General features: G+C 55.6%; 1 protein-coding gene across 1 annotated transcript in view; it reads left to right on the forward strand.

The window, feature by feature from the left end:
* NCOR2 (nuclear receptor corepressor 2) overlaps positions 1-25,387 on the forward strand; it is a 189,920-nt gene that overhangs the window by 95,793 nt on the left and 68,740 nt on the right. Inside the window, exons 14-17 of the mRNA XM_040251285.1 lie at positions 402-500; positions 14,524-14,666; positions 16,515-16,687; positions 18,603-18,665. Coding sequence (XP_040107219.1) covers positions 402-500; positions 14,524-14,666; positions 16,515-16,687; positions 18,603-18,665 — 478 coding nt within the window. The remainder of the gene's footprint in view (positions 1-401; positions 501-14,523; positions 14,667-16,514; positions 16,688-18,602; positions 18,666-25,387) is intronic.

A 25,387-nucleotide genomic window follows, 5' to 3' on the forward strand; every position in this document is an offset into this window, starting at 1 on the left:
AGGAAACTGGCATGAGAGAAAGGAGACCCCAGACCCCAGCTGGGGAGCTGGAAGCCTTGTTCCCGAGTGGATGGCAGGTGACGGCTTTATCGGCGCAACTGCTAATAGTAGCAGCACCCACCATACAGAGAGGTCACACATTTGCATTGCATGCTCTGTGGTCCTAAGTCCTTTACACGCATGTGTATTAACTTCCTCGGTCTTCATGACAAACCTATGAAGTGTGTGGTATAGTACTCCCATGACACAGGTGAGGAAACCAAAGCCCAGAGAGGTTCAGTAAACTAGCCAGGGTCACCCAGCCAGTGTGTGGAGGAAGTGGGATTTGAACCCAGGCTTCCTGCTCCAGCTGCCCACACTGCACACTCCTCAGAAGTCTTTTCTCTCTCTCTGTCCTGCAGACAGTGGCTGAGTGTGTCCTCTATTACTACCTGACCAAGAAGAATGAGAACTATAAGAGCCTGGTGAGGCGGAGCTACCGGCGCCGCGGCAAAAGCCAGGTGAGAAGGGGGCAGTGTTGGGATGGGTTCCCAGCATGCTCTGCGGCCGACTCCCAGCATGCTTGGCAGCTGGCAGCCCTGACTGCTGCTCACGGTGATGTTTCCACATGTGTCTCAGCAGTGGGTCCCTCATTTTGGGTCCTCTCAGTGGCAGCTGGGAGACCCTCTCTGGGGGTATTTGTCATACCCCAACAGTACGGAAGGGAGCTGGGAGAAATGGCCATTTCCATCTTTAGCCTGGAAAATTCTAGAAGAGCTGACTTGGTGACCCATAGGCTCTGGGGTGAATAGGGTCACATTCCCAGGGCAAGGCCTGGGCTTCCGGGATGACTTGGACTGGCTCACAGACTTAACATCTAAAAATTTTTAATAGTTTTTGGTGTAACGTATTTTTGAAGGAAAAGAGTAGCCAGTACTTGAAATTGCCGTATTTCAAACATCACTGTATATGACTGAGGGATGATTTAAGTTAGAGCAGGACTTGGCAAACTAAGGCTCTTGGGTGAGTCAGGCTAGCCACTTGTTTTGTGAATAAAGTTTTTATTGACACGGGGCCACACACACCTGTTGAGGAATTACCGTGGCAGCTTTTCTGTTACAACGACAGAGTTGAATAGTCATGACAAACTGCAAAGCTTGACATATTCACCATCTGGTCCTTCATAGAAAAAGTCTGCTGACCACTGACTTAGAGGAAAAGGCTATTCATTTTTTTAAAAATCAGTAAATATGTTAAAGATGATGGGGGTCAGTGGCACACATTTTTAAGGGGGCTCACGAGTGTTCGGCGTCGGGAAGACAGGGGGATGGGGATGGATTAGTCTTGCTTTGGGGCCAATGAGAATCAGCCCTGAGCCGATGTTGGGAGTACTGAGGTTGGGGGTCGGGGGGAAGGCAGGGAGATAGTAGAGTGGACTTGTGCTGCAGGCAGGGGGTTGTAGGCGGGACCCTGCAGAAGGCGCTGGACACTGCTGCTACATGCTGGACTGGAACTAGTTGAGGCATATCCTTCTCTGGGGCCTCTGGCCTGGGAGATCGCACAAGGGAAAGGGACGAAGGTCAGAATTAGCAGGATGGAAGAGCAAGACTCAGAGGTTCTGGTAGGTGAGTGCTCCCTGACATTGGCATTTTTCCTTTCCGAGGCCAGCAGGGACAGGACCCTGAGGGTGTCAAGTCTAGCCAACTCCCCTGGGGTTCGTGTCCACTGTGAAGCAGCTACTCTGTGATCAAGGCCCACAGCCTTTGAGGGGTTGGTCTACACATCCCCTGTTTCCTTTCTTGCTTTCTGGAAACTGTGCTTCAGGACTGTGAGTCCATTCCCCTGTTGGCTAAGCCACGTATAATTAGGGAAGCAAGTTTGTTGGCAGGGGGTAATAGACAACCCCTTACTGCATCCTGAACATCAGGCCAAAATGATTGAGACAGAGCATTGGTTGTTGTGGGCCCAATCGTTGAAGGGTGGCTGCGATTGGTTTGAGGATAGGGTTTTCTTCTAGGTTTAGCACGGCCACAATTGGCCAGCCTGCTTGCCCATCTTACAGATGCATAAAACTGAGGTGTATTAGCTTGGAGCGAGTCAGTTCTAAAGACCTAGCTGCTGCGTGTTAGAAATTGAAGTGCCTTTAGGAACTTTTCTAGACTGAGAGGCAAGAACTCAAATAAATGCCAGGCAGAGAGCCTGAGTATGCTGGCATAAGAGGCAGTAGGGCACGGTGTGGACTGTGGCTAAACAAAGGGGGAAATAAGGCCTCTAGATTGATTTTAAAAACATCGTCAGGTATTTTTTGAGCATCTCCTGTGTACCAGAACCCCTGCTCCCCTACCTTTGTAGGGACCTTGTGGGTGGGCTCGTGAGGCCCTTTCTTGTGGCTGGGCAGGGTGCTCAGGAGGGGAAAGTGTTCTGAGTCAGATGGGGAGAGACAGGGCCATTCTCCTCACCTTATGCTGAAAGCCACGTTTGCATGGAGGAAGGCAAAGAAAGGCTGTGCGTTGGTGTCACCTTAGGGAGGGGGTATCTCCAGAGGAGTCCTGAGGGGTGGGGGGCCTGACGCCCCTGGTCCTGGCTGCCATGCTTTTCACTTTGTGGTGTTTATGCCTTGCTTGCTGACTCATCTGTCCACTGGACGCTTGTGTGCTGATGCAGGCGGCTCCATGCCCAGTCAGGTGTACAGGGGTGGTTCCAAGTTAGCATGCCAATGGTCTGCCTGAGAGGCTCCATCGAGTAAGGGGCCCCAAAGATGAGGTTGAGGAGCAGCCCCCCTGGAGGATGAGGACAGGTATGGGTGAACTGGGCAGAGGGAACAGCAGTTGCAAGAGCACCAGGGCACGAGAGAGTGCACAGTGCCCTGAGAGTCTTCGGAGCAGGAGTCCGAGTACCTTCCAGGGTCTTAAATGAATGAAAAGATGGAGAATCCATGGGAGACAATAGGGAATGGTAAGGCCTGGGGTTAACTAGCTAGCTTGTACCTCATCAGCTCCAGCTGACTACTTGGCCCCGTATTGTCAGGTCTGATTTTTTTTAAATTTTATCTAATTTATCTTTTTAAAATGGTATTTATTTGTTAATTCTTGGTTGGGATGAGTAGTTTTTCATTGCTGCCCTTGGGCCTCCTCTAGTTGCAGTAAGCGGGGGCTGCTCTCTGGTTGCAGTGCGAGGACTTATCATTGCGGTAGCTTCTCTCGTTGCAGAGCACAGGCTGTAAAGCGTGTGGGCCCAGTACTTGTGGTAGACAGCACACAGTTGGTGCCCCCTAGCATGTGGAATCTTTCAGAGCCAGGAATCGTACCCATATTCCCTGCGTTGGCAGGAGGATTCTTAACCACTAGACCACCGGGGAAGTCCAGATCTGATTTTTTTTTTTTTTAATATATAATGATGACCTGGAGATCTGGAATTACGTGAAACTGTCTGATTTTTAAATCTCAGATCACGTATGAAACAATGACAACAATATGCTGTCTAGGCCAGACAACTCATATTTGCTCTTGAAATCTGTTCTCAGCCCACAGGAGCTGCGGGCTAGAGTGTGGTAAGGCTCAGGGAGGAGGTACAGAGAGTGTGTGTGACTTGCGACAGAGGCCAGGATCAGGGCCCTGGGGGCCCTGGAGTGCTTTATGGCTATAGAAGAAATGTTTGCTTCCTCTTTTCATCTGAGTCGTTCTGGGTCTGCTGTGGCTGTGATGCTGGGGTCATGGGGCTTCTCTGGTGAAGTTTTACCCTCTGCCCAAGCTGTCTCAGGCTGGGGCTCCCAGGGTAGAACAGGGATGCAGAAAGAGAGAAGGCAGGGCAGGAGGTCTCCACCTCCTTCGGGTCTCTCCCCTCCCTCTGATTAGTGAGGGCTACAAGGAGGCGTGGTGTGGTCCCGGCCTTGCCGGGGACAGAGATTTACACACAAACCCCGGAAGGGCTCCTGTGCCAGGCAGATCCACTGTCCTCACCACCATCCACCAGCCCTGTTCATAAATATGGGATAAATTGGTCACCCCAGGTGTTGACTTTGTGGTCATAACTCATCTCTTGGCCCCGTGACAGCGAAATGAAAGGCCCCGCAGCCCCTCTTCTTAATTCAAGATCACTTAATGCAGTGAACCTCAGCTGCTTTCTCTCTCCATGATTTTATAAAACCTGTGATCCTGCTGATAAATCTCTCAGGAGGTGGGTGGAGGTGCCCCAGCCTGGCATGGATTGTGGGCAGGTGTATCTCTTTGGGCGCCTACATGTGGATGGACGGATGGGTGCCCGTGGTGGTCGACCCCCGTGGCTTAATACTGTGAGCAGATTGGCGGGGGTGGGGGTTGAGGAGTGGTAAGGCAGGCAGAGACCCTCTGCACTGTACAGCTGGAAGTGCCAGGTGGGAATGAGCCTGGAGTGTGATTCACTGAGGGCTAGGGAGCAGTCACCGTCTGCCAGAGGCACAGCAGGTGCTCAGGTGACAGCTCGGCTGTCCCATCCTTGTGGCTGACCAACACTTGGCCCACTCCAGCAGCTCAGAACCTTGGCACAGGCTGCGGTCCTGGTGTTTCCTGTGGCTCTGGCTACGCCATTGCTAAGGACGGCCACTAGGGACCGCTCAATTTGTCCACCCACAGATGCCCCTCAGGTGGGCGGGCCCGCCTGCTTCCATTTCTCCAAAGTCCACCCCTGGCGCCCACCTCCGCTGAGGTGCTGGATGCATGACACTGTGTGATCACCCGGCTTCCCTGGTGGCTCATGGTAAAGAATCCACCTGCCAGTGCAGGAGATGCGGGTTTGATCCCTGGGTCAGGAAGATCCCCTGGAGAAGAGAATGGCCACCCAGTATTCTTGCCTGGAGAATCCCATGGACAGAAGATTCTCTGGTGGGCTAACACTTTCCCAGGTTCCCCAGGTGGGCAGAGAGGGCCAGGTCTTAGCCCAGAGGCCATAAAGGCTGAGTGCACTCATAGCAGCTGGGGCAGCAAGCTTCTTCTAGAAAGGGACCTGGTCATTCCATCCTGGGGACAAATCCCGCATGTCTGCATATTTGCAAACTACGCTCCATGGTGGTGCTGACCTGCTGTGATGCATAACCACAGAGTGGGCAGCAAGATGTCACCTCATGTGTTCAGGTGACACCCGCCCTGTAGACACCCTCTCCACACCCAGTGCCGGGCCCCTGGTTCGTCATGGTGGTGGTTGCCATTCAGAAGCAGGGATGATTACAAAAGCAGATATAAAATTCCTGGATGAAAAGCATTGGCCAACAGATGTCTCTGGGCTCAGACCCTCAATGACCCGAGAACACAAGGCTGCCCTGGCATCCACTGGAGCGGCTGGAGGCAGGGACACCTGTTGGCTATTTGGAATGTCAGAGAAGGTGCCATCCTGGGGACTTCCCTGATGGTCCAGTGGTTACAACTTCATGCTTCCGATGTAGGAGGCTGGATTTGATCCCTGGTTGGGGAACTGGATCCTACATGCTGCACAGCGCAGCCAAAAAAAAAAAAAAAAACAGAGAGAGGGTGCCATCCACTTTCCAGAAGCTTTCCCCTATCCTGACAGAGGGAGGCTCAGGAATTCCAACCCTTTCACACCCATCCCCTGCCAACCCCACACACCTGAGCTTTGGCAAGGAACCCTCACCCCCTGGACCCCAGTCCCCAAGATCTAGCCATGAGTAGCTAGTGAGCTTGTGGCCAGGCCCCCTGTGTCCTCTCCTCGAGGTGAGTCACCGGCCGAGGCGGGGACCAGCTCGGAGCACCAGTGACGGCACTGTGGTTTATAGTTCATGATTCATGGACGGAGGGGCTACATTATCCCAGCTAAATGTGGTGCTGGAGCCCAGGAATGCTGTGGTCAGAAGTCTCTCCCTGACTTAACTGTGCGAACTGTCGGGGAGCCAAGATTGAGACCAGTGGCCCAACTCTGCAGGAGGGACTCCTGGCAATGGGGGAGCATGCCACGGAGGGGGCCTGTCCCCAAGGGTGTGTGGCTCCCCCCCACTTTGACCCCTCAGGGCCACTGGGCAGCTGGGAGCTGGGCTGGTCATGGTCTTGAGGCCACATGGTCTGTCTTTTCTTCCCTTGTAGACGGGCACAGGGACAGGGCACCCAGCCTGCTGCTCCTGGTAGCTGAGAGAGCACATCCTGGGAGAGGGGGCGCCACTTCCTCCCTCCTCTCTCTGGCCTGCAGCCCTGTTCCCCCATCTCTCCTCTCTCTGTGTGTCTGTCTCCCACACCTGCCCCTTCCCCTGTATCCCTCATCTTCCTTCACCCTCCTTCCCTTCCCCCACCTCCTTACCCAGCTCCCTGCTGGGGGACAGGTGACCTTGTTCCCAGTTGCTCTGCTCTGCACTCCAGAGACTCGGAGACTCCCGCACCGCGGGCAACTCGCATGGGGGACAGCGTGACCGGAAGGCATTCCAGGGCAGGGCCAGCCAAGCGGCCGTCCCTGGAGGGAGGGGGCGGCCAGCATGCAGTCGGTGCTGGTTCCCAGACCCTGGCTGCCCGCCCCGCCCTGCCCCAGGCGGATGATATCACTGGATGGCTCAGCCTGGTGAAGTCCAGAGGGGACGTGTGGCCCGCCAGTCGCGGCCACATTGCCTCCAGGTTGGGCTGTGCTGCTCCCTGCCCGCTGGGTGAGCGTGAGGGGGCAGGTCCCAGACCCCCACCCCGGCCGGATGGGCCTCCAGCTTGGGGGTCAGTCTGACTCTCCTCGGCCGCCCAAGCCTGCAGGAGGTGGCCACTTCCACTCTGCTGGGGGCAGGCTGGGCTGCGCGGGATCGTGTCCAGGTGTAGGGCTCCAGCAAGCAGATGTCCCTGATCCTCGGCCTGGTTTTGTGGGCAGAGTCCTATGGACAGCTTGTCCAGGCCCACAGTCTCCCAGATACATCCCCGCCCAGGGCACACGGTTCCCAGGAAGGTGGCTGGAGGGGCCAGGCCCCAGGGACCCGACAAGCTGGGCTGCCGTTTGGGGAAGAGAGACACTGACTTCTCACCAGCCGTGACACAGAGGCAGGGGAGACCCAGCTTCCCCTCCGCACTGTCTGAGGCAGGCCACACCAAAGAGACAGGAAGACACAGCAAATGTGATCAGGGATCAGTCTGACCCCCCGGGGGGTGAGAGAGGTGGGGACTGACAGACCTCACATCCAGGCATTTCAAGCCTGGCTGCCAAGAATCAGGAAAGAGTTGCCAGCAGAAAAGCATCTGTGCGGGCCTGCGCCAGCTCAGGTCGCCACAGGAGGGGTCCCCGTGGAGGGGGTGTGGGGGGAGACAGTGGCCAAGCGCCAGTCTGTTTTGTCCTTCCTTCACAGTGTCACCCTTCTAGGTGACAGTGAACGAGACGAACCAGGTCCCCAGAGCTGTCACGCCCCCGGGGGAGATCGACGGTGCACACGCAAATGACCTGGTTATCCAAGGGGGCGGCCAGGGGTACAGATGGTGAGCCGGGGTCAGGAGGCAGCTGATACAGGAGAGAAGGCAGCTTGGAGGGAGAGGATCCTGAAGGTTTCTCAAAGGAGGTATCCTTTGGGCTCAGACCTGAGCGATAAGAAGGAACCGGTCAGACAGAGCAGGAGGGGGAGTCTCCCAGGCAGAGGGCACCCTGAGTGCAAAGGCCCTGAGGCAGGAGGCAGGAACCAGTGTGACATCTTCCAGGAGGGGTGTGTGTGGATGGGAGGAGCTAGATCACCCGGCCTTGAGGTGTGGACCACTGATTTTATCCCAAGTGGCTGGACAAGATTGATTGACAGTTAAAGCAGAGGCTTGGCTGCCTCAAGCAGGCGTCTCCTCGCAGGCAGAACAGACGTGACGGGTGTGGGTGTGGGTGTTGGATGTTCTCTGGTTATGCGAATGCATTGGTGTGCGGTGGAGTGCTGGTGAGTGTCTGACAACCAGCTTTCCGGGCGCAAAGCCCCGATTGTAGCACGCACTGATTGCCATGGTGGAAATACTCCTCCCCCGCTGATTCCAGGCTACCAGCTGAATGTGGAGTTGGAAAGGGGCGTGCCTGACACCTGGTGGGACACGGTCCGATCCTGCCTGCACCGTGTAGGCACAGCTGCATACGAGAGCACAGACCACAGCCAGTGGTGTCAAGTAATGAGAAAGGGGTGCATTTTTGAGTACTGACTACCTTTGTTTTTACTATAATTTCTTTCATTATAAAGTTATGTGTTTCCACTTTTAAGAATGGCTGTCTCTAACAGCTAACCTGCAAAATTCCTGGAAACTGAAGTCTGCACTTGTGAGCTGGTACAAGCCGGCCCAGCACACCTGTATCTGTGTGTCTTGTAAAGGACGCTCCTCACCGGCCAACAAGGCATCCCCTGCCTGAGTTTTATTTCCAGGAAGACACGTGGACTGGATTAGAAGGGTGGGGGCCGAATGTCAGGGAGGGCCTGCCAGCCACAGAAAACTCTGTTGTGTCTTGGTCCTGACCCCTGACCTCACTCCTCCCACCAAGCCTTGGACTGCTGGGATGTCCCTTCACTCTGCAAGAGATAGGGTATCTCAAGGGCAGAGCCCTCCCGGATTTGCTCGCTGGCACATAGTTCATGCTCAGCAGAGTGTTTGTTGAATGAATGAGTGAGGTTGTGCTGCAGTCGCTGTTGCTGGGTGTTGGGAAATTCTCATCAGATTTTGGGAGGACCCGTCATCTGAGAACTAAATCTCACCAACTCCTCCCTGGATGTCGCTACTGCCTCTTCACTGAACTCTCCTCTCATTCCTCAAACTGACAGCCACTCCTCCCTTGATGAGCTGCCGCATCAGCCACAACATGGGGTGGAACACGACATTCCCTCCCCGCCTCCACTTTCTGAAAAAGGCCTCAGTGGTTGTCCACTGTCGTCAGGGCGCCTCCTGTATTTCCTTTTCTTTTTCTTCTTTTTAAAATGTTTGTTTATTTATTTTTATTTCGCTGCGTCGGGGCTGATTTGCAGCACACGGGATCTTCATGGTGTCATGCGGGTTCAGTAGTTGAGGCATGCAGGCTCTTAGTTACTCCAGGGCATGTGAGATCTTAGTCCTCCAACCAGGGATTGAAACCTTGTCCCCTGCATTGCAAGGCGAATTCTTAACCACTGGACCACCAGGGAAGTAACCGCCTTCCCTATTTCTGAGCTAGGGTGTTAAAGCTGGCCAGACTCTGCCGCCACGTCCAGTATACCGTTCGGTAAGGACAGTGGGCGTTTTCTCAGCCTGCTTTTGCTCAAGCGGGCCCCCTCCCTGAAACATCTCTCACCTTTCTTTACCAAAAGCCTTTGGAGGCTCAGCTCAGAGGCCTCCTCCCTCCTCCCTGTTCATCAGGGTAAATCGCTGTTGCCCCTGCAAGGTACTGGACCTTTTAAAAATTTTATTAACGTTGCAGCTTCCATGCGTCCTGTCATAGTTCCTTGTCTTTGTCAACTGAAGTGCTAGCTCCGTAATGTTGGGGACGGTATTTTCTATAATTTGGTATTCCCCATGGGGGCTCACAGAGAAGGTGATGGCACCCCACTCCAGTACTTTTGCCTGGAGAATCCCATGGACGGAGGAGCCTGGTAGGCTGCAGTCCATGGGGTTGCGAAGAGTCGGACACCACCGAGCTACTTCCCTTTCACTTTTCACTTTCACGCATTGGAGAAGGAAATGGCAACCCACTCCAGTGTTCTTGCCTGGAGAATCCCAGGGACGGCGGAGCCTGGTGAGCTGCCGTCTATGGGGTCGCACAGAGTCGGACACGACTGAAGTGACTTAGAGGCATGGGGGCTTACAGTGTATTTGTGGAGGGAATAAACAAGGGCAGTAGGCACACTTAGGCTTAAATGGGAGTGAGAGGAGCCTGTGATTCCCCCAGTCCAGGGTGAGAGGCTGAGCGCCTGTCTGTGGGATCTTGCTAGGAAAATGCTGTGTGACCTTTGGCGAGCTACTTCACCTCTCTGTGTCTTTGTGTGCTCGTCTGTAAAACAGACTGTTGGGAGGCTGTTATTAACTACAGGTATGAACTGAAGAGAAGGCCTCGTCACATGTTTGTTGTTTTTATTCATAATGTTTTCTGTACTGTTTCCGGTCTGGGGCTTTAGCATAGCGCAGGCTCAGTGACGGGCTGCTTGTCCCGCACTCAGCGTTCGGTAAGCAGGGATCTCTCAGGGATCTGAACTGAGGGCTCTGGCTAGCCCTAGATCCTGTCAGGTTTTCCTCCGAGCTGTGCTGTGGTTTGGGAGGTGGCGTTCACGCCCAAGCACTGGGCACAAAGCCCACTGTCAGCATGACCAATGGTGTGTCTGGAAAGCAAAGGTGGACCTCACCGTGGGCTCCAGAATCGTTTGAGATGGTGGAGTCTGGCTTCCGGTCTTTTCCCGGGTCCACAGGCATCACCAGCTGCTAGTGGCCAGGGTCCTGGGTGTGCTTTGTGAAACAAGGACCCCCCCCCCACCCCAGAAGCCTGGTTCCTCAGAGTGTGGTCCGGGAACCAGCAGCACTTGGGGGGCCCTGGGAGCTACTTAGAAATGCAGCCTCTCAGGCCTGCTCTAGGCATGCTGAGTGAGCATCTGCATTTCTCCAGTATCTCCAGGTGCTTTGTGTGTGCATTTCTGTTTGAACAGTGCTTGTCAGGGACAGGGGGTGGTCAAACTATGGCCCACAGGCCAAATCTGGCCCCCTACCTGTTTTTGTAAATAAAACTTTATTGGCACATAGTCACGCTTACTTGTTTACATTTTGGCTGTTTTCACACTATAAACGGCAGAGTCAGTAGTTGCGAAAGAGACTGATGGACCGATGGCCCTAAAGTGTTTACCATCTGGCTCTTACAGAAGAAGTTTGCTGATCGTCAAACCTAGCTGCCCATTGGAATAACCTGGGAATTTAAACACGCTGCTGCCAGACTGTCACCTCACCCTGAGGTCCTGATATGACTGGTGTGGGTGGAGCCTGGGCGTCGGGACTTCCCAGAGCTCCCCAGGTGACCTGAGTGTGCAGCTGCAAGAACAGTGGCTCTAAATTGCCCGTGAAACCCAGCAAGTGCAGTTTCGATCAATAATGGGCCTAAGATTAGAAGCGGAGCTCTAGTAGGTGTGAATCGTCTCAGAGTTAGCTGTCACCGTGTTTGCTGTCCTTGAAGGAGAAGGCTTTCAGGGACTGAGCTGGTTGACGGGGACCTGGGAGGTGGGGCCTCCCTCTGGCTCCATCAGTCTCCCAGAGCAAGTGGACGCCAGCCCACTGACCTCCTACATGTCCCAGGCAGCTGGTCACTATTGTGCCTGACTGTCCCTCCCAGTGGAAACCAGGTTTCAGGCCGAGACTGACCTGGGATTTCTCTCTTTCATCCCCTTCACTCGTATCACTCAACTTGGGGTACAGGGACACCTCCTCAGAGGAAGATGGAGTTCAGGCCCCAGGAAACCGGGAGCCCATCCATGAGGCTCTGTGCCCTGGCTCCAGAGTGACCCTGAAGTCACTTCTCCTGGAGGATGGGATGTGGGAGTCACCCACCCCTGCCCTGGGGGGCTTGAAAAAAGTGTCAAGTTGGAGGCCACGGGGTCTGGCACTGGGATTGCACACCTGGGTGGGAGGCAGCAGCAATAATGACCAGGTTCTGGTGCAGATCAGGATTTCAGAGCTTCCCCATAAGACTGGCAGGATTGGGGCAGTCAGGGGCGGGGTGGCATGGTGGAGATGACAGGAGAGCGGCCTGGTTGTGCCCGGGGTCAACTCAGCCTCTGGGTTTGAATCCTGCCACTGCTGTTGCCCAGCTTTGTCAGTCACCCTCACTGTGCCACTGTGCCTCAGTGTCATCTTCTGTAACATGGGAGTGTGATGGGGGTTGGTAAAGGAGATGAGGAAGTACATAAAACATGCCGGGTGCGGGGCACTGGGAGCTACTTTTATTATTAATGCTGTGATGTTGATGGTTATACAGGGGAATGGGTCCTTATGGGCTGGCCCAGGCCCAGGCAGGGGCTCGAGGAATCTTGCAAGAGGGACAAGGTAGCCTTGATGGAAAGGGACAAGGATGCCCATAGATGCCCTACCTGAGCCTGTGATGCCAACCAGTATGTAGAGTCAGGTGAAACCCTCAGAGGGGCTTTAGGGACAACAGGATCAGGCCTGCTCCCCGTCTCTGAGAGCCCCCTTTTCCCTCCCTCTGAGACGGTGAGGCTTTGCCTGTCTGAACCTCAGTTGCCTCTTCTGCAGAATGGGAGCAGTGGTCCCTGTCCTTTCCCGACAGAGGTAGGCCAGGGCAGTAGATGAAACAGTATTTGCAAGGCATTTGGCATGGTCCAGGGAAGGAGCGGCCACAGTGGACGAACCCCAGGTCATCATTACTGTTGGTTTTTCATCATCTTTATCCTCAGGACTTCAGAGGGGCCAGGAACCTATCAATAGACCGTGCACAGCACAGTGTCGGGGCGGGTACTGAGCTCTCAGAAAGTGCTGGCCTCTTCCTCAGTGGGGCTTTTGGAGGATGTGGAGGGGGCTGAGTCAGGAGGGCCCTGGGCAAGAGGGCACAGGCTTAGACTTCCTGGGAGCAGCCCCGGTCAGTCGTGCTGTGTTAGTGCAGGGCTGGGGTCTGCGGCATGCTGCCGCCTGGGTCAGCAATTTGAGAGCTGCCTCTGCTGGCCGTGCTGGGGGCAGATAGTCGCCTGCTTTGTGGCCCAAGGGTGAGATTCTGGCAGGGGCTGAAGACACCGCCCCCAGCCTACACCCAGGGAATAATGACAGGTGCTCCTGGAGTCAACCACTGGGAGGGACAGCAGATAAAGCTTCGGAGTAAAGCTGCAGCCCAGTTGGGCATTCTTGGCACAAAGTCCAGCGATGGTGTTTCAGGAGACATCAAGCCCCCTGAGGTTGGAAAGCCCCGGCCCTGCCCTTCCAGGCCCTGGGCGTTGGGTTCCTGAGTGTGCAGAAGCTGGGCAGGTCTCACAGGTGAAGACAGCAGCCATGCTGAGCAGCCCACGGGGCAAGGGTCCCTCCCCAGTCGGCCATGCCATCTCCCCTCGCTCTGGATCCTGGTCCCCGCCACCCCCACTTCCATCTTCCCCAGCGGTTGGAAGTTTAGTGTTTCAGGGTTTGGGGTGGTGGTCAGGGACAGTTCATACATTGGGACACCCATTGGGAATTGACAGTGACATAACAGGGGGCAGAGGGAGGCTTTTCTGCCTCCTTGCCCCTCCTCTTGGAGATCAGAGGGAGGTTGTTGGGGAAGGGGGCAGACCTGAGCCAGGAGCTTCCTGGGTTCACACTGCTGCAGTCTCAGAAAGCCCATGGTTCCCATGAATACCCAGACCCCTGCTCTGTACAGATCGCCTGTAGCTGACCCCTGTGCTCAGCCGCATCGTGAATCATAAATTAAAACTACAGAGAAGGGCGGGGGATTAGGGGAGGTGGGGTCTCAGGCCAAGGCAGCCTGCGCTGGGGATCAGCATGTGTTCCTGGTGTGGAGGAAAGATGGGGAGAAAGGGAGCCCCTTGCCCTGTGCCCTCACCTTCTCCATCTGCTTGGGTTTCTTTCTCCTTGGTTTAAATGTTGGTGTGACCACACTCCTCAGCACACATTGAAAGGCTTTGCATTTCGTTTTTTTTAATCTCATTGACTCCTGGGGATGGAAAGATGGTCTGCTTTGGCAGCTGCTCGCATGGAGCACTTTGGGGGTGGCTAAGAGAATCAGTGTGTGGCTTAAAAGAAATCAGGCAGGACAGAAAGGAAGTCGGGTGGCAGTGTGGGGAGGCGCTCGCCCGCCCTCCCTGTCTTGGTGAGGGCAGGGTCAGCAGCCTGACTGGGGCAGGTTGGCCAGTGCCGGCTTCACTCACTTGGGAAGGAGATGAAAGGAACAGGCCTGCAGGAAGGGGGTTGGTTTTGTTGTAAGCCCCTTTGATCTCTCCTGTCCAGCAGGCCTGCTCTCTTCCCCTTTAAGGGCTGACTGACTGGAGAGGAAGACCAGGCCCACGGCAGCAAAAGCAGGCCTCGTCATAGCAGCAGCCATCCTGAAATGGGCCTGGGGACAGCCCTTCCGTCTACCCATTTTACAGACGTGGAGACTGAGGCCTGGAGAGTTGGCCTGAGCTTTTGTCTGGGGCAGTCAGGCAGGCAGGCAGGCAGGGGCCTCAGGCTGTGACCCAGTTTTCCCTGTGTTCACCCTGCTCTTGCCTGAAGCTGACCAGGGCCCCACCCTCCTGCCTTGGGGCTCCCACCACGCTTAAATACTGGTGCCAGATGCCAACTCTGTAAGCATTCTCTCGTTTCGGCCTCCCCACGCCTGGCTGAGGGGTAGGCATGCTTTCAAAGGGAAGAATCGGAGCACAGAGAGCTTAAGACTCTCATCCAAGGTCACGCAGTCACCAAGTGCCAGAGGCCAGGGGTCTGACACGAGCACTTTCTATACCTCGCCCTTTGACTCCTGCCTCCCAGTGCCCCAGATTATGGGGCTTTTTGCCCAGCTCACAGTGTAGGTGTTGGAGAAGGGGGCTCCCGCGGATCCCCGCCCCCCCCGTCCAGCTCTCGGTCCAGGTGCAGAGCCTTGCCTGCCTGACTGTGTCCTTCTCTCCCCCACTGCCCCCTGCCCTCCCCTGGGGCCTGGCAGCAGCAGCAGCAGCAGCAGCAGCAGCAGCAGCAACAGATGCCCCGCAGCAGCCAGGAGGAGAAAGATGAGAAGGAGAAGGAGAAGGAGGTGGAGAAGGAGGAGGAGAAGCCCGACGTGGAGAACGACAAGGAGGAGCTGATCAAGTAAGGCCAGCCCGGCGGCCCTGCGGGGGGCCCAGCCGCAACCCCCAGGTGGCAGGCGGCTGGGCGGGCTAGCAGGGGGGCCATGGTCGGTACTCAGCCTGCAGGCCACCCGCCCTCCGTAAAGGTGTGTGAGCATTTGCCGTCTATCTACAGCAGATCTCCTGCTGAGAAGGGAAGCGCTTTCTCCTTTGCTGGTCCCCTGGCAGCACGCACCCCCCTCCTCCCCCCTTCCGGAAGCCTGTTCCTCTCTCTTTCCTCCGCCTGCCCGCCTTTCTCTTGAAGCCTCTGGAGACCTTAGAGACTGATGGCTCATTTGAGCTCTACTCCTGAGCTAATAAATCCAGGCAATGACTTTGGAACTCTTTGCCTCACCCCCCTGCCCCACCTCCCCATCTTCTCCCCTTTCCTCGGCTGAGTCTCCTGAGATGCTGAGAGCCGGAGGGGGGCAGATCTGAGAGGACAAGGTACACGCAGGCGGCAGCCCTCACCTTTAGAATTATTGCTGTCAGTGTGAGTTCTTGCAGATCAAGGCACAGCCTCGCCTCGGGGCCCCTGACAGCCTCCCGTGCCTGCCAGGGGTGGAGCACTGCCAGCTGGAGATTCACTCCGAGCAAGGGGTGAAGGGGGGGCGGGCACAGCTTAGCGCCAGGTACCTGGAGCGGGCTCAGGAATGTGGCTTCTGAGAACATCTGGCTTCGTTACCCGCTGTCTCCCAGACGCTCCTGCGAGGGCCTTCAAGAAGATGAATGGAAGGTGGTGGTGATAAATCTGAGCGGCCCTGCAGTAAACTCCCCTGAGTCAGCTTCTGAGAAGAGTCCCAGCCCCAGCTATTGAGGTCACATGCTCCCCACACACCTGACTCGGCCCGCATCAGGCCGGCGGAATACTCTCCTCTTGGGTTTTCTGCAAGACCCAGTGGCCCGTGATAACACAGAAGGCAGAGTTAGCATTGTTTGTAGGGGGACATCTCCTCTTTGGGGAGTAAAGTGGCCTGAAGGGTGTACCAGCCTGCACCCCTATGCATTTAATCCAGTAAGCTTGCAAATGGATAACATGAAGGGTGTACCAGCCTGCACCCCTATGCATTTAATCCAGTAAGCTTGCAAACGGATAACAGAGAGCATCTTTAGTTGATGTACAAAATGGGCTTGCAGGGCTTCCCTGGTACTCAGTGGTAAAGAATCCACCTGCCAATGCAGGAGACACAGGTTCGATCCCTGGTCCGGGAAGATCCCACTTGCCTTGGAGTAACTAAGCCCGTGTGCTACAGCTACTGAGCCTACGAGCCTAGAGCCCGGGAGCCACAACTCCTGAAAGCCCATGTGCCCTAGAGCTGGTGCTCTACAACAATAGAAGCCACTGCAATGAGAAGCCTGATCACAACTAGAGAGTAACCCCCACTCTCCACAACTAGAGAAAAGCCCTTGGAGAAATGAAGACCTAACTACCCCTGCCAAATAAATAACTTAAGAAAAAAAATGGGTTTGCACATAGCCACCAGCCCATAATCACATTGGATGAATAAACTAAGGCAATCAGTTACCTACCAGCCCACATCCCTGTTGGAGAATAAAGCAGATGACAGCTACCAGCTCTCACCTCCCTTTTGATAAATAAGATGGCATTGCAGACCTTTACCAGCCTCATTCCCTCAATCTGGTGAATAAAGGAGCCTTGCAGATTGCTACATCACCCCGAGCTTTCCCCCTTTTTTCCACTCCCTTGGGCTAGTAGAAAATCGCTGGCAGCCAGCGCTCATCTTGCTACAGAAAAGCGGGTGTCTTGAAACTGCCGTTTAGTTTCCTGGCCCAGGTGAAACCATCCTTGCCTCCCCTCTCTGGCCTTTAGGGAGAAGACGGACGACACCTCTGGGGAAGACAACGATGAGAAGGAGGCAGTGACCTCCAAAGGCCGAAAAACCGCCAACAGCCAGGGGAGACGCAAAGGCCGCATCACCCGCTCGATGGCCAATGAGGCCAACAGCGAGGAGGCCGTCACTCCACAGCAGAGCGCTGAGCTGGGTGAGTCTTGGGCTGGGGAAGGGGCGCTGAGGCCCAGCGGGCTCAGAATCCCAGCATTCGTTGCAGACTTGCTATTTGACCTCTCTGTGTCCTGATGGCTTCATCAGCACCAGGGTTGTGAATAATGCCTATAACTTGTGGGGTTGAGCATTTCAGTGACTTTGTGTGAAGGAAGAGCCTAGAACAGTGCCTGGGGCAGGTTCGCTGGCCTTCAGCTGTGATCCTTCCAGAGCTGGAGAATTCACCTACAAATCCAGAGCACCGGTTTGGTTTTGTTTTTCAATCAGAAGATCTGCCCTCGGGTATTCCCAAGGCTTTCACTGCCGGCGGCCCGGGTTCAATTCCTGGTCGGGGAACCAGGATCCCGCAAGCCACACAGCATGGCCAAAAAGCCCACCCCTTTTCAAGAGGGCCTGAGTGCTGCTGTCCCTTCCAGCCCTGGGAGGCATCTGGGTTTGTACCATCACCTCTGTGGGCCTCAGTTTCTCCTGCTCAACAGACGCCCACCGCTAGGTGCTCTGAACCTAAGGTCGGGGGAAGAAAGAATTACATAGCAATTCCTAAGTTTGGCCACAGGGGGGCAGCCGGTGTGTGCTTGTCTATACCATTTTGGCTGTTTGTAGCCTGCCCTCTTGTGTCTGCGGGAACTCCCACCCGCGGCCTGAGTGCTCAGGCTAAGGCCCCAACCACCTGGATGTCTTCCTAGGGTGGGAGTTGATGGAAGGGATGGTTTCTGTCTCACAACTGCCCTCCTTGTCCACACTTGAGGTTTATGCCAGGCTCTTCTCCCTTCTCCCTGCGAGAGATCATTTGTACCCATTTCATAGATGGGCTATTTGAGCCTGAGAGAAGGAACATTGCCTCCGTAAAGTCATGGAGTCAGTTGGGATTCAAACCCAGCCCATTGGCCACAAATCCCATTCGGCTCCTGTAAGCACTTGCCAGCTGCCCCTTGGTGCCAGCGTGCCCGGAGGCACAGGGCAGGAGGGCTCTTCTCAGAAGGATGTTGGTGCACCTGACTTCTAGGGTCGTTCTTCTGGACCTCAAGCTAATGTTGGGGCTGGGTGGTGGGGTGGAACACACAAGCCTGGTCCCTCTGACGGCTCCCCATCCCGGGCTCCGGCTTCCAGAGCCTCCCTCTGGGGGTCCTGTAGGTGGGGGAAGGGGAAGTTGGCCGTGGCAGCAGAGAGCTGGGGAAGCTGTCCAAACTCCCCACCGGGGGTCAGTGGCCTTAACCAAGTGCATACTCTGTGCCTGGTGCTGTTCCAGGCATCAAGTCCATGAAGCTGACGTCCCTCATGCTCACCCCTCTCACGACGTCTTAAGTGGCTTTCAGGGAAGGCCTGGGGCTCACGCGTAGGGGATCTCGGAGGAGAGGCTCAGAAACAGCCACAGCAGACCCTTGGCCAGCTCCCCGAAGGCAGCTGCCTTACTTCTCAAGAACACGAGCCGCCTCCATGTGCTCTACAGGTCGGAGCAGAGTCTAATAATCACCCTGTAGGACAGGGTCCCCCAGCAGGGGACAGGGGGCCATGTCTAGGCGCATTTTGGATTGTCCCAGCTGGAGTCAGGGCTCCTGGCCCCTGCTGGGTAGAAGCCAGAGCTGCTGCTCAAGCCCCTGCAACACCTGGGGCAGCCCCCACCACAGAGACTCATCCGGCCCTGGTGAGTCCACGCTCAGATGAGGTCCCTGCCCATCCGAAGCTCATGTCCCTCCTCATCTCCCCGCCCTAACGCAGTCACCAAGCTCTGTCAGGTGTATGCAGAGGCCCTGGACTGCCTCAGCTTCCCCATCTGTGAAATGGGGTGATTGCACATACACTCGCCCATCCCAGCAAGTGCCCCAAGCTGCCAGAGGCAGAGAAACCGCCCCTCTGCGGACTGCTGCCAACACACCCGTTGTGTTCCTTTTCAGCTTCCATGGAGATGAACGAGAGTTCTCGCTGGACGGAAGAAGAGATGGAGACAGCCAAGAAAGGTGAGTGGTTTCTGGCCACTCTGATCGCCCTCGATGTGTGTGCAGGCCCTGCAGCTTGTGTGGTGGGGAGGAGGTTGACACGTGCCCTTATCGGGGCTGTGGTGTGGTGTGCAGGGAGGGGCCAGGCTCCGCTTCCGGGTGTTCTCAAACTGGCCTCGTCTCTTTAGAGCCTCAGTTTTGTCCTCCAGGAAATGGGTCTGTGTGACCATGTTGTTGGGGGACAGCGTCCGTGGCCTCTGGGGCCAGCACATCGTGGCCTTATAGACAGAGTGGTAGCAGCGCTCCTAGGCGCCTTGAGGGGGGAGGCAGGGCCTGCTGACATCCACTGCTGTGGGGTCATGGTGTCAGCCTGTCCCCCCATCAGCTGCACCGTCTCTCCGCGCTGCGATGCCAACCCCACATTCTCCGTGGAAGCCATCAGCGTGTCCCCGTTGTTCATTAGAGCCTGAATGGCTGGGCCCTTGCCTCCCCTGCTCAGTGGACTGTCTCTGAGCCTCAGTTTCCCCATCTGTGAGATGGGAGGGGTGTCCAGATGGGCCCAGAGAAGCCAGAGATAACAGGCACTGTCAGGGCTGTGTTGGTGTCGATCCCTCGGCCCCCATCTCTGGGAGATGTTCAGGGGCCATCAGATTAGCGTTGCACCAACAGGAAGGCTGAGGCTGGTGGGGTCGGGGGTGGGGCGTCTGAGCCCCATTTGCAGGCTTGCAGTCATTCATCTTGACCCCAGCCCTGAGGGGTGGTCTTGTTTCTGGCCGTATTGTGGACGTGGAAGGGAGGAGCAGAGGCTGGGGATGGCTGGGATCCTGAGTTGGTGACCTGGCTGCCCCCCCAGCTCTTGTCCCAGAGGTCCTTCTGAGGCCCCACTGCTGACGTGCAGCTTCTTTGTGCCCAGAGCGCCAGGTCGTGGCTCAGGGAGGGAATAAACGGCCTTTCTAATGGGGGACCCAGTTGCACAGGGGCGGTCGTGTGTGAGGACAGCCAGGCCTGGGGGCTGAGACCTTGGACTGCAGGCTGAGTGCCCTCCTCCCGCCCTCGGCCCCAGGTAGGGGTGCTGAGGGGCCTGAGCGTCTGGTCCTGGTGTTTCAGAAGCTGATCAGATAGAGACTCAGATGTAGAGAACAAGCATATGGACACCAGGAGTGGGGAAAGAGAGTGGTGGGATGAAACTGGGAGATTGGGATTGATATATATATACACCATTGATACTATGTATAAAATAGATGACTAATGAGAACCTATTGTATAGCTCAGGCTCTACTCTGTGCTCTGTGGAGACTTAAATGGGAAGGAAATCCAAAAAAGAGGGGATATATGTATACGCACAGCTGATTCCCTTTGCTATACAGCAGAATCTAACCCTGATTGCTTCTCCAGTGGCTCAGTGGTAAAGAATTTGCCTGCATTTCAGGAGACTGGGTTCAATCCCTGGGTCGGGATGATCCCCCGGAGGGCATGGCAACGCGTTCCAGAATTCTTGCCTGGGAAACCCCATGGTCCAAGCAGCCTGGAGGGCTACAGTCCATAGGGTCCCAAAGAGTCGAACGTGACTGAAGCGACTGAACACGGGTGTGCAGAAACTGACACAACGTTGTAAAGCAGCTGTGTGGTGGTGTGGTTTGTCGCTCAGTCGTGTCTGGCTCTTTGCGACCCCGTGGACGGTAGCCCGCCAGGCTCCTCTGTCCGTGGGATTTCCCAGGCAAGGGTACTGGAGTGGGTTGCCACGCCCTCCTCCAGGGGAGCTTCCCGACCCAGGGATATAACCTGGGTCTCCTGCATTGCAGGTGGATTCTTGACCAACTGAGCCACCAAGGAAACTCCTGTAAGGGACTTTATTTAGTCCAGTAAAAATGAAAAGAAAGAAAAACTGCCCAGATCTGGTCAGGCCCTCCACCTGGGACCCGACCCCTCCCCTCGGGGCTCCTGTCCAAGGCACCCTGCTCCTTGGAAGCTCCAGACCTCCCTCCTCCAAGCTCCCAGCCTTCAGGTGAGGCGGAGCAGGAGGACGGGCCCAGCTGGCCCTCTGCATTGTGGGTAGGAGGAGCAGTCATGCTTCCTGTCGTGGGGGAGGGCCTACTTTCAGCATCTCAGAGGAGCACTAGTGGGGGCCTGTGGGCATGCTCTCTAGCTGCCAGGGCACAGAGGGTGCTGTCAGCCCCCCAAGGGGGCCATGTCATCCTTTCCTCTCTCTTCCATGTTTATTCTGTGGTTTCTGGTATGGATTTCACCATGTGAAATCACTCATTGAAAAATGAGTGATTTTTCTCCCCTGCCTTTAATTTTGGTGAAACACACATAACATCAGATCTACCATTTTAACCATCTTAACGTGTACGAGTCAGTGGCATTAAGTACATTCCCAGTATGGTGCGACCATTACTCTAGAACTTTTTATCACCCCATATGGGAACCCGGTACCCATTATCAGCCACTCCCCATCTCCCCCAAGCCCTGCCAACCTCCAGCATCCACCAGTCCGCTTTCTGTCACTGTGGATTTGCCTGTTTGGGACTTTTCCATGAATTGAGTTATACAATGAATGCCCTTTTGTATCTGAGTTCTTCCTCTCAGCATCCAACTGTCGAGGTTCATCCGTGTCCTAGCCTGTGTCAGCACTTCATCCCTTTTTATGACTGAGTTGTAGTCCTCTGTATGGACATGCCGCATTCTGTTTATCCATTTGTCCATTGGTTGATAGATGCTTGGGTTGTTTCCACCTATGAGCTCTTGTGCCTAGTGTTGCTGTGAACATTTGTGTAGAATCGCATGGTTTTTTTAAACCACACGTCAGACCCTGAGATCTCAGCCATTGGCAGTGATATTGCCCCAGGGGACCCCTCCACCACCACCAGGGCTGTGAGGGGCTCCACGTGCATGTCCCAGGGCTGCCAGTCTGAGCTGCGTTTTCTGTCGTCATGGCAACCCCATCCCTGGCTCCCCGCCTGTTGCCCGGGAACAGGGAGTTGGCTGCGCAGCCCTCTCTCTCCCTTTGGGAAGGGCAGACCCAGGGGCTGAGAGGATGGCTGGGGATGACTCATCGGCTGAGCTGGGAGTGCGCCCCACCATCTCAAGGTTGGGTCCTCAGGGACGGCAGTGATCTCATCCTGAGTCCCAGCCCACAGAGACAGTGGTGCGCGCGTTCCCCCTGGGGGACGGTGCATGCCGAGGCCCTGCTCAGTGACATTTGTTTTAATGTGACTAGCACCAGTGCACTCGTCCTCTGTGAATTACAGCAATCTGCACAATTACCGCTCAGGGTGGCTGCTAAAGGCAGCGTGTTCCAGGCGGCAGGAGGGGGTCAGGGCAGAGAGGCAGGTGCTGGCAGCCCCCAGGACTCCTCCACAGTGAACGGGGATGTGGGGGAGGGGGCAGTTCCAAGGCCCCCAGCTCTCAGAAACCCAGGAAAGTACCGCAAACCCCACTGTGTCCGAGGCAGATGACACCCACCCATCCTCCTGCCCATCACTCACATCAGCCCAGTGCTTTACCTGTGCAGGGCAAGGGTATCAGAGATGAGCCAGCTCTGGTCCCTTCCTCGGGGACCCAGGAAGTGAGCATCCAGGTGTCCCCGAGGTCTTGGGACCACTGAGCCTGCTCCGAGCATCCTGGGGGACTTCCAGTAGCTTGGCCTTGTAGGATAATCTGCAGACGGTCCAGAGAGATACTGGACCTCAGCTTCAGGGTCTTTTAGCTCTGTGATATCAGGCAAACCCGTCAACTTCTCCGTGCCTTGGTTTCCTCATCTGTACAATGGAAACTCAAGGTTCACCCATTGTATTAGTTTCCTGGGGCTGCCATAACAAAGCACAAACTTAGGGGGCTTAAAAACAACAGAGACGTGTTCTGTTACAGTTCTGGAGGCCATGAGTCCGAAGTCAAGGTGTCGGCAGGGCTGGGCTCCCTCCGAGGGCCCTGGGGGAGGATCCTGCCTCTTCTCTTCGAGCCTCTGCTGTTGCTGGCAGTCGTCGGCGTTCCTCAGCTTGTAGACATTCCAATCCCTGCCTCCATCTTCCATGGCTGCCTTCCCTCTGCATGTCTCTGTCCAGATTTTCCTCTTCTTATAAGGACCCACCCTAATCCAGCATGACCTCATCTCAACTTGATCGCGTCTATAAAGACTTTTTCCAAATAAGGTCACATTCGCAGGTTACAGGTGGGTGGACATGAAATTGGCGAGGGGCGGGGGACGCTAATCCAGTATGACTACTTTTTTAAAAAAAATTATTTATTTTATTTCTGGCTGTGCTGGGTCTTCATTTGCTGCGTGGGCTTTTCTCTAGTTGCGGCAAGCAGGGGCCACTCTCTAACTGTGGTGCCCAGGCTCCTCATTGTGGTGGCTTCTCTTGCTGTGGAACACAGGGTCTAAGTGTGCAGACTTCAGTAGTTGGGGCCCGAGGGCTCAGCGGTTGCAGTCCTTGGGCTTAGCTGCTCCGCAACCACATGAGATTTTCTGCTATCAGAGATCAAACTCATGTCTCCTGCACTGGCAGATTCTTTACCACTGAGCCACCAAGGAAGCCCCTTTGTGGGGATTTGGTAAAAGAAAGCAGAAACGCTTAGGAGGGTGGTGACTTAGACACACTGAATTCCCCGTCAACCATTTGGAACGATAACCAGCCCCTTAGCCTTGTGACCCTGACCTGGCCCATCCCTGTCTTAGCCTCGTTTTCCCTTGTCCTCCAAAATGAGATGGGGATGCCATCACTGAAAGGCATTAGAAGGGTGATGTGAGCCTTATTTGTGCAGTCCTTGGTATACAGTAGGTTCTCAGAAGTGGCAGGCCTGCAGTTCAGCACACAGACTCTGCAGTTGAGTCCTGGCTCTGTCCCTTGTGGGTGTTACTGAACAGTACCTGTACTTCTGGGAGCTTCGGCCCCTTCCCTGCACAGCGGGGAAGGGGGTTGGTGGTATAAGATGACATTTGGAGGTGGTTTCATGGCACTGGGAAAGGGCCCTGGGGCTGACACCCAAAGCACAGGATAATAAGTAATATTATTAAGTATTTGTCAGTACTTCCTTGTAGCAGGCACTGCTAAAGGTGATCTCTGTGTTAAATCACTTCATCCCCACCAACCTTATGAGGCAGATGCTATTTGTTTCTTTATCCAAAATGATAAAACTGAGACCCAGAGAAGTTAAGTGACCTGCCCAAGGTCACACAGCTGTTAATTGGTATAGCTGGAATTCAAACCCAGGCACCCTAGTTACAGAATGGGGCTGGTGTGAGGTTTCAATAAATGAGTCCATGGGCCTGGCTACTATTAATCTGATGATGAAGTGGAGGGAGCGCTTCTATTCCTAGTAAAGGAATAGAATGTGCCAAGGCCCTAGGGCAAGGGCAATGAAATCGAGCAGCAGGCTGTTAAAACCCAACAAGCAGGACTTTGCCGATGGTCCAGTGGTTAAGATTCCACTTTCCAGTGCAAGGAGTACAGGTTCGATCCCTGGTCAGGGAACTAAGATCCCACCTGCTGCAGGGTGTGGCCAAAAGTTAAATAAAAACAACCAAAAAAACCCAGAGAGCAAGAGAAAGAGAGGCAAGGGATGGAGAAGCCTTTGGGAGGCTACCCCCATCCCACCCTTGCCGGCCCGACCAGCTGTGGGCAAGAGTTCGGTGGTTGCTCTAGAGCAGGGGAGGCCATAATGTGGGGAGCTGTGGCCCAGCGACAGGAGAGCTGCAGGTAGCTGGTGAGCATCTGCCCTTCCTTTGTACATGGAGTCAGGGCTGCCTGCCCTGGGGCTCACACCAGGTGGGGACCCAGCAAGTACAGGGCAGCCCCGGGGAGCTGGCCGCCTGCCCCCGGGCCCAGCGCCATGCTGGGCAGGCACTGGGCTGGGATGTGAAGCTCTGGTTCCCCTGGGAAAGGTCAGCCTGGCCTGGCTTGCAGTCTTGACCCAGCTAAGTGGGAGGCCCTGGGCTCGGCTGGCACCCCCTCCTGGTCCGCAGCCCCCTTCTCGGGTGGACAGGGCGCCAGCTGTGGAGGGGGGCGGGGAAGGCCCCGGGCACACCATTCCCAAGACCAGAAATAGGCACTGGCCCAGCTCTGCACTGCCAGCCCCTCTCTGGCCTCAAGTGGCCCGCCTGGTAAGGAGGGTGAGGGCAAGGTGCCTGGGCCCAGGGGAGGGCCTTGCAGAGACCAGGCCCTGGTGGCCCCAAGCAAAGCCCATCAGCCTGGGTGGAGCCCAGGTGGGTCCCAGAGCTCTTCCCCCAGTAACTCCAGGCCCACTCTGCCCACAGGACTCGCCTCCTTTCATGGGGAATGAGGGAGAAACCACTAATTGCTTTGCACCTCCAAAGTGCTTGCTGTGCACACTGGCTGGTTTAATTAGTTTTTACGGATGAAGAGTCAGGGCTTGGGGAGGGGAGGTGTGAGTCCCCAGCCTGGGAGCTCCGGCCTCCACTTCCACATGTCTGTCATCAAAGCCTCCTGCCGTCCTTCCTGCAGGGACTACAGGAGAGCAACGGCGAGTGTGCTTGGCCTGGACAGCCATGCACATGCTCGCTGGGGCTTACAGTGGGCAGCGTGACACCACGGTCAGCGCACAGGGTTGGCAGCTGATGGATGCACCTGGGCTCGGGATGCTGGGTCACTTCTGAGTAAGCGAGGGTCAGCAGGAAACAGGACCAGCATGCTGAGTGGGGACTGAGGACAGTTGATGAACGGGGTGGGGTGACCTCGAAGATCATTAGAAGAGAGCCTGCAGCATCCTGGGGCTGGCATCAC

The sequence above is a fragment of the Oryx dammah genome, unplaced genomic scaffold (genome assembly GCF_014754425.2).
Source record: "Oryx dammah isolate SB20612 unplaced genomic scaffold, SCBI_Odam_1.1 HiC_scaffold_12, whole genome shotgun sequence".
NCBI lineage: Eukaryota > Metazoa > Chordata > Mammalia > Artiodactyla > Bovidae > Oryx > Oryx dammah.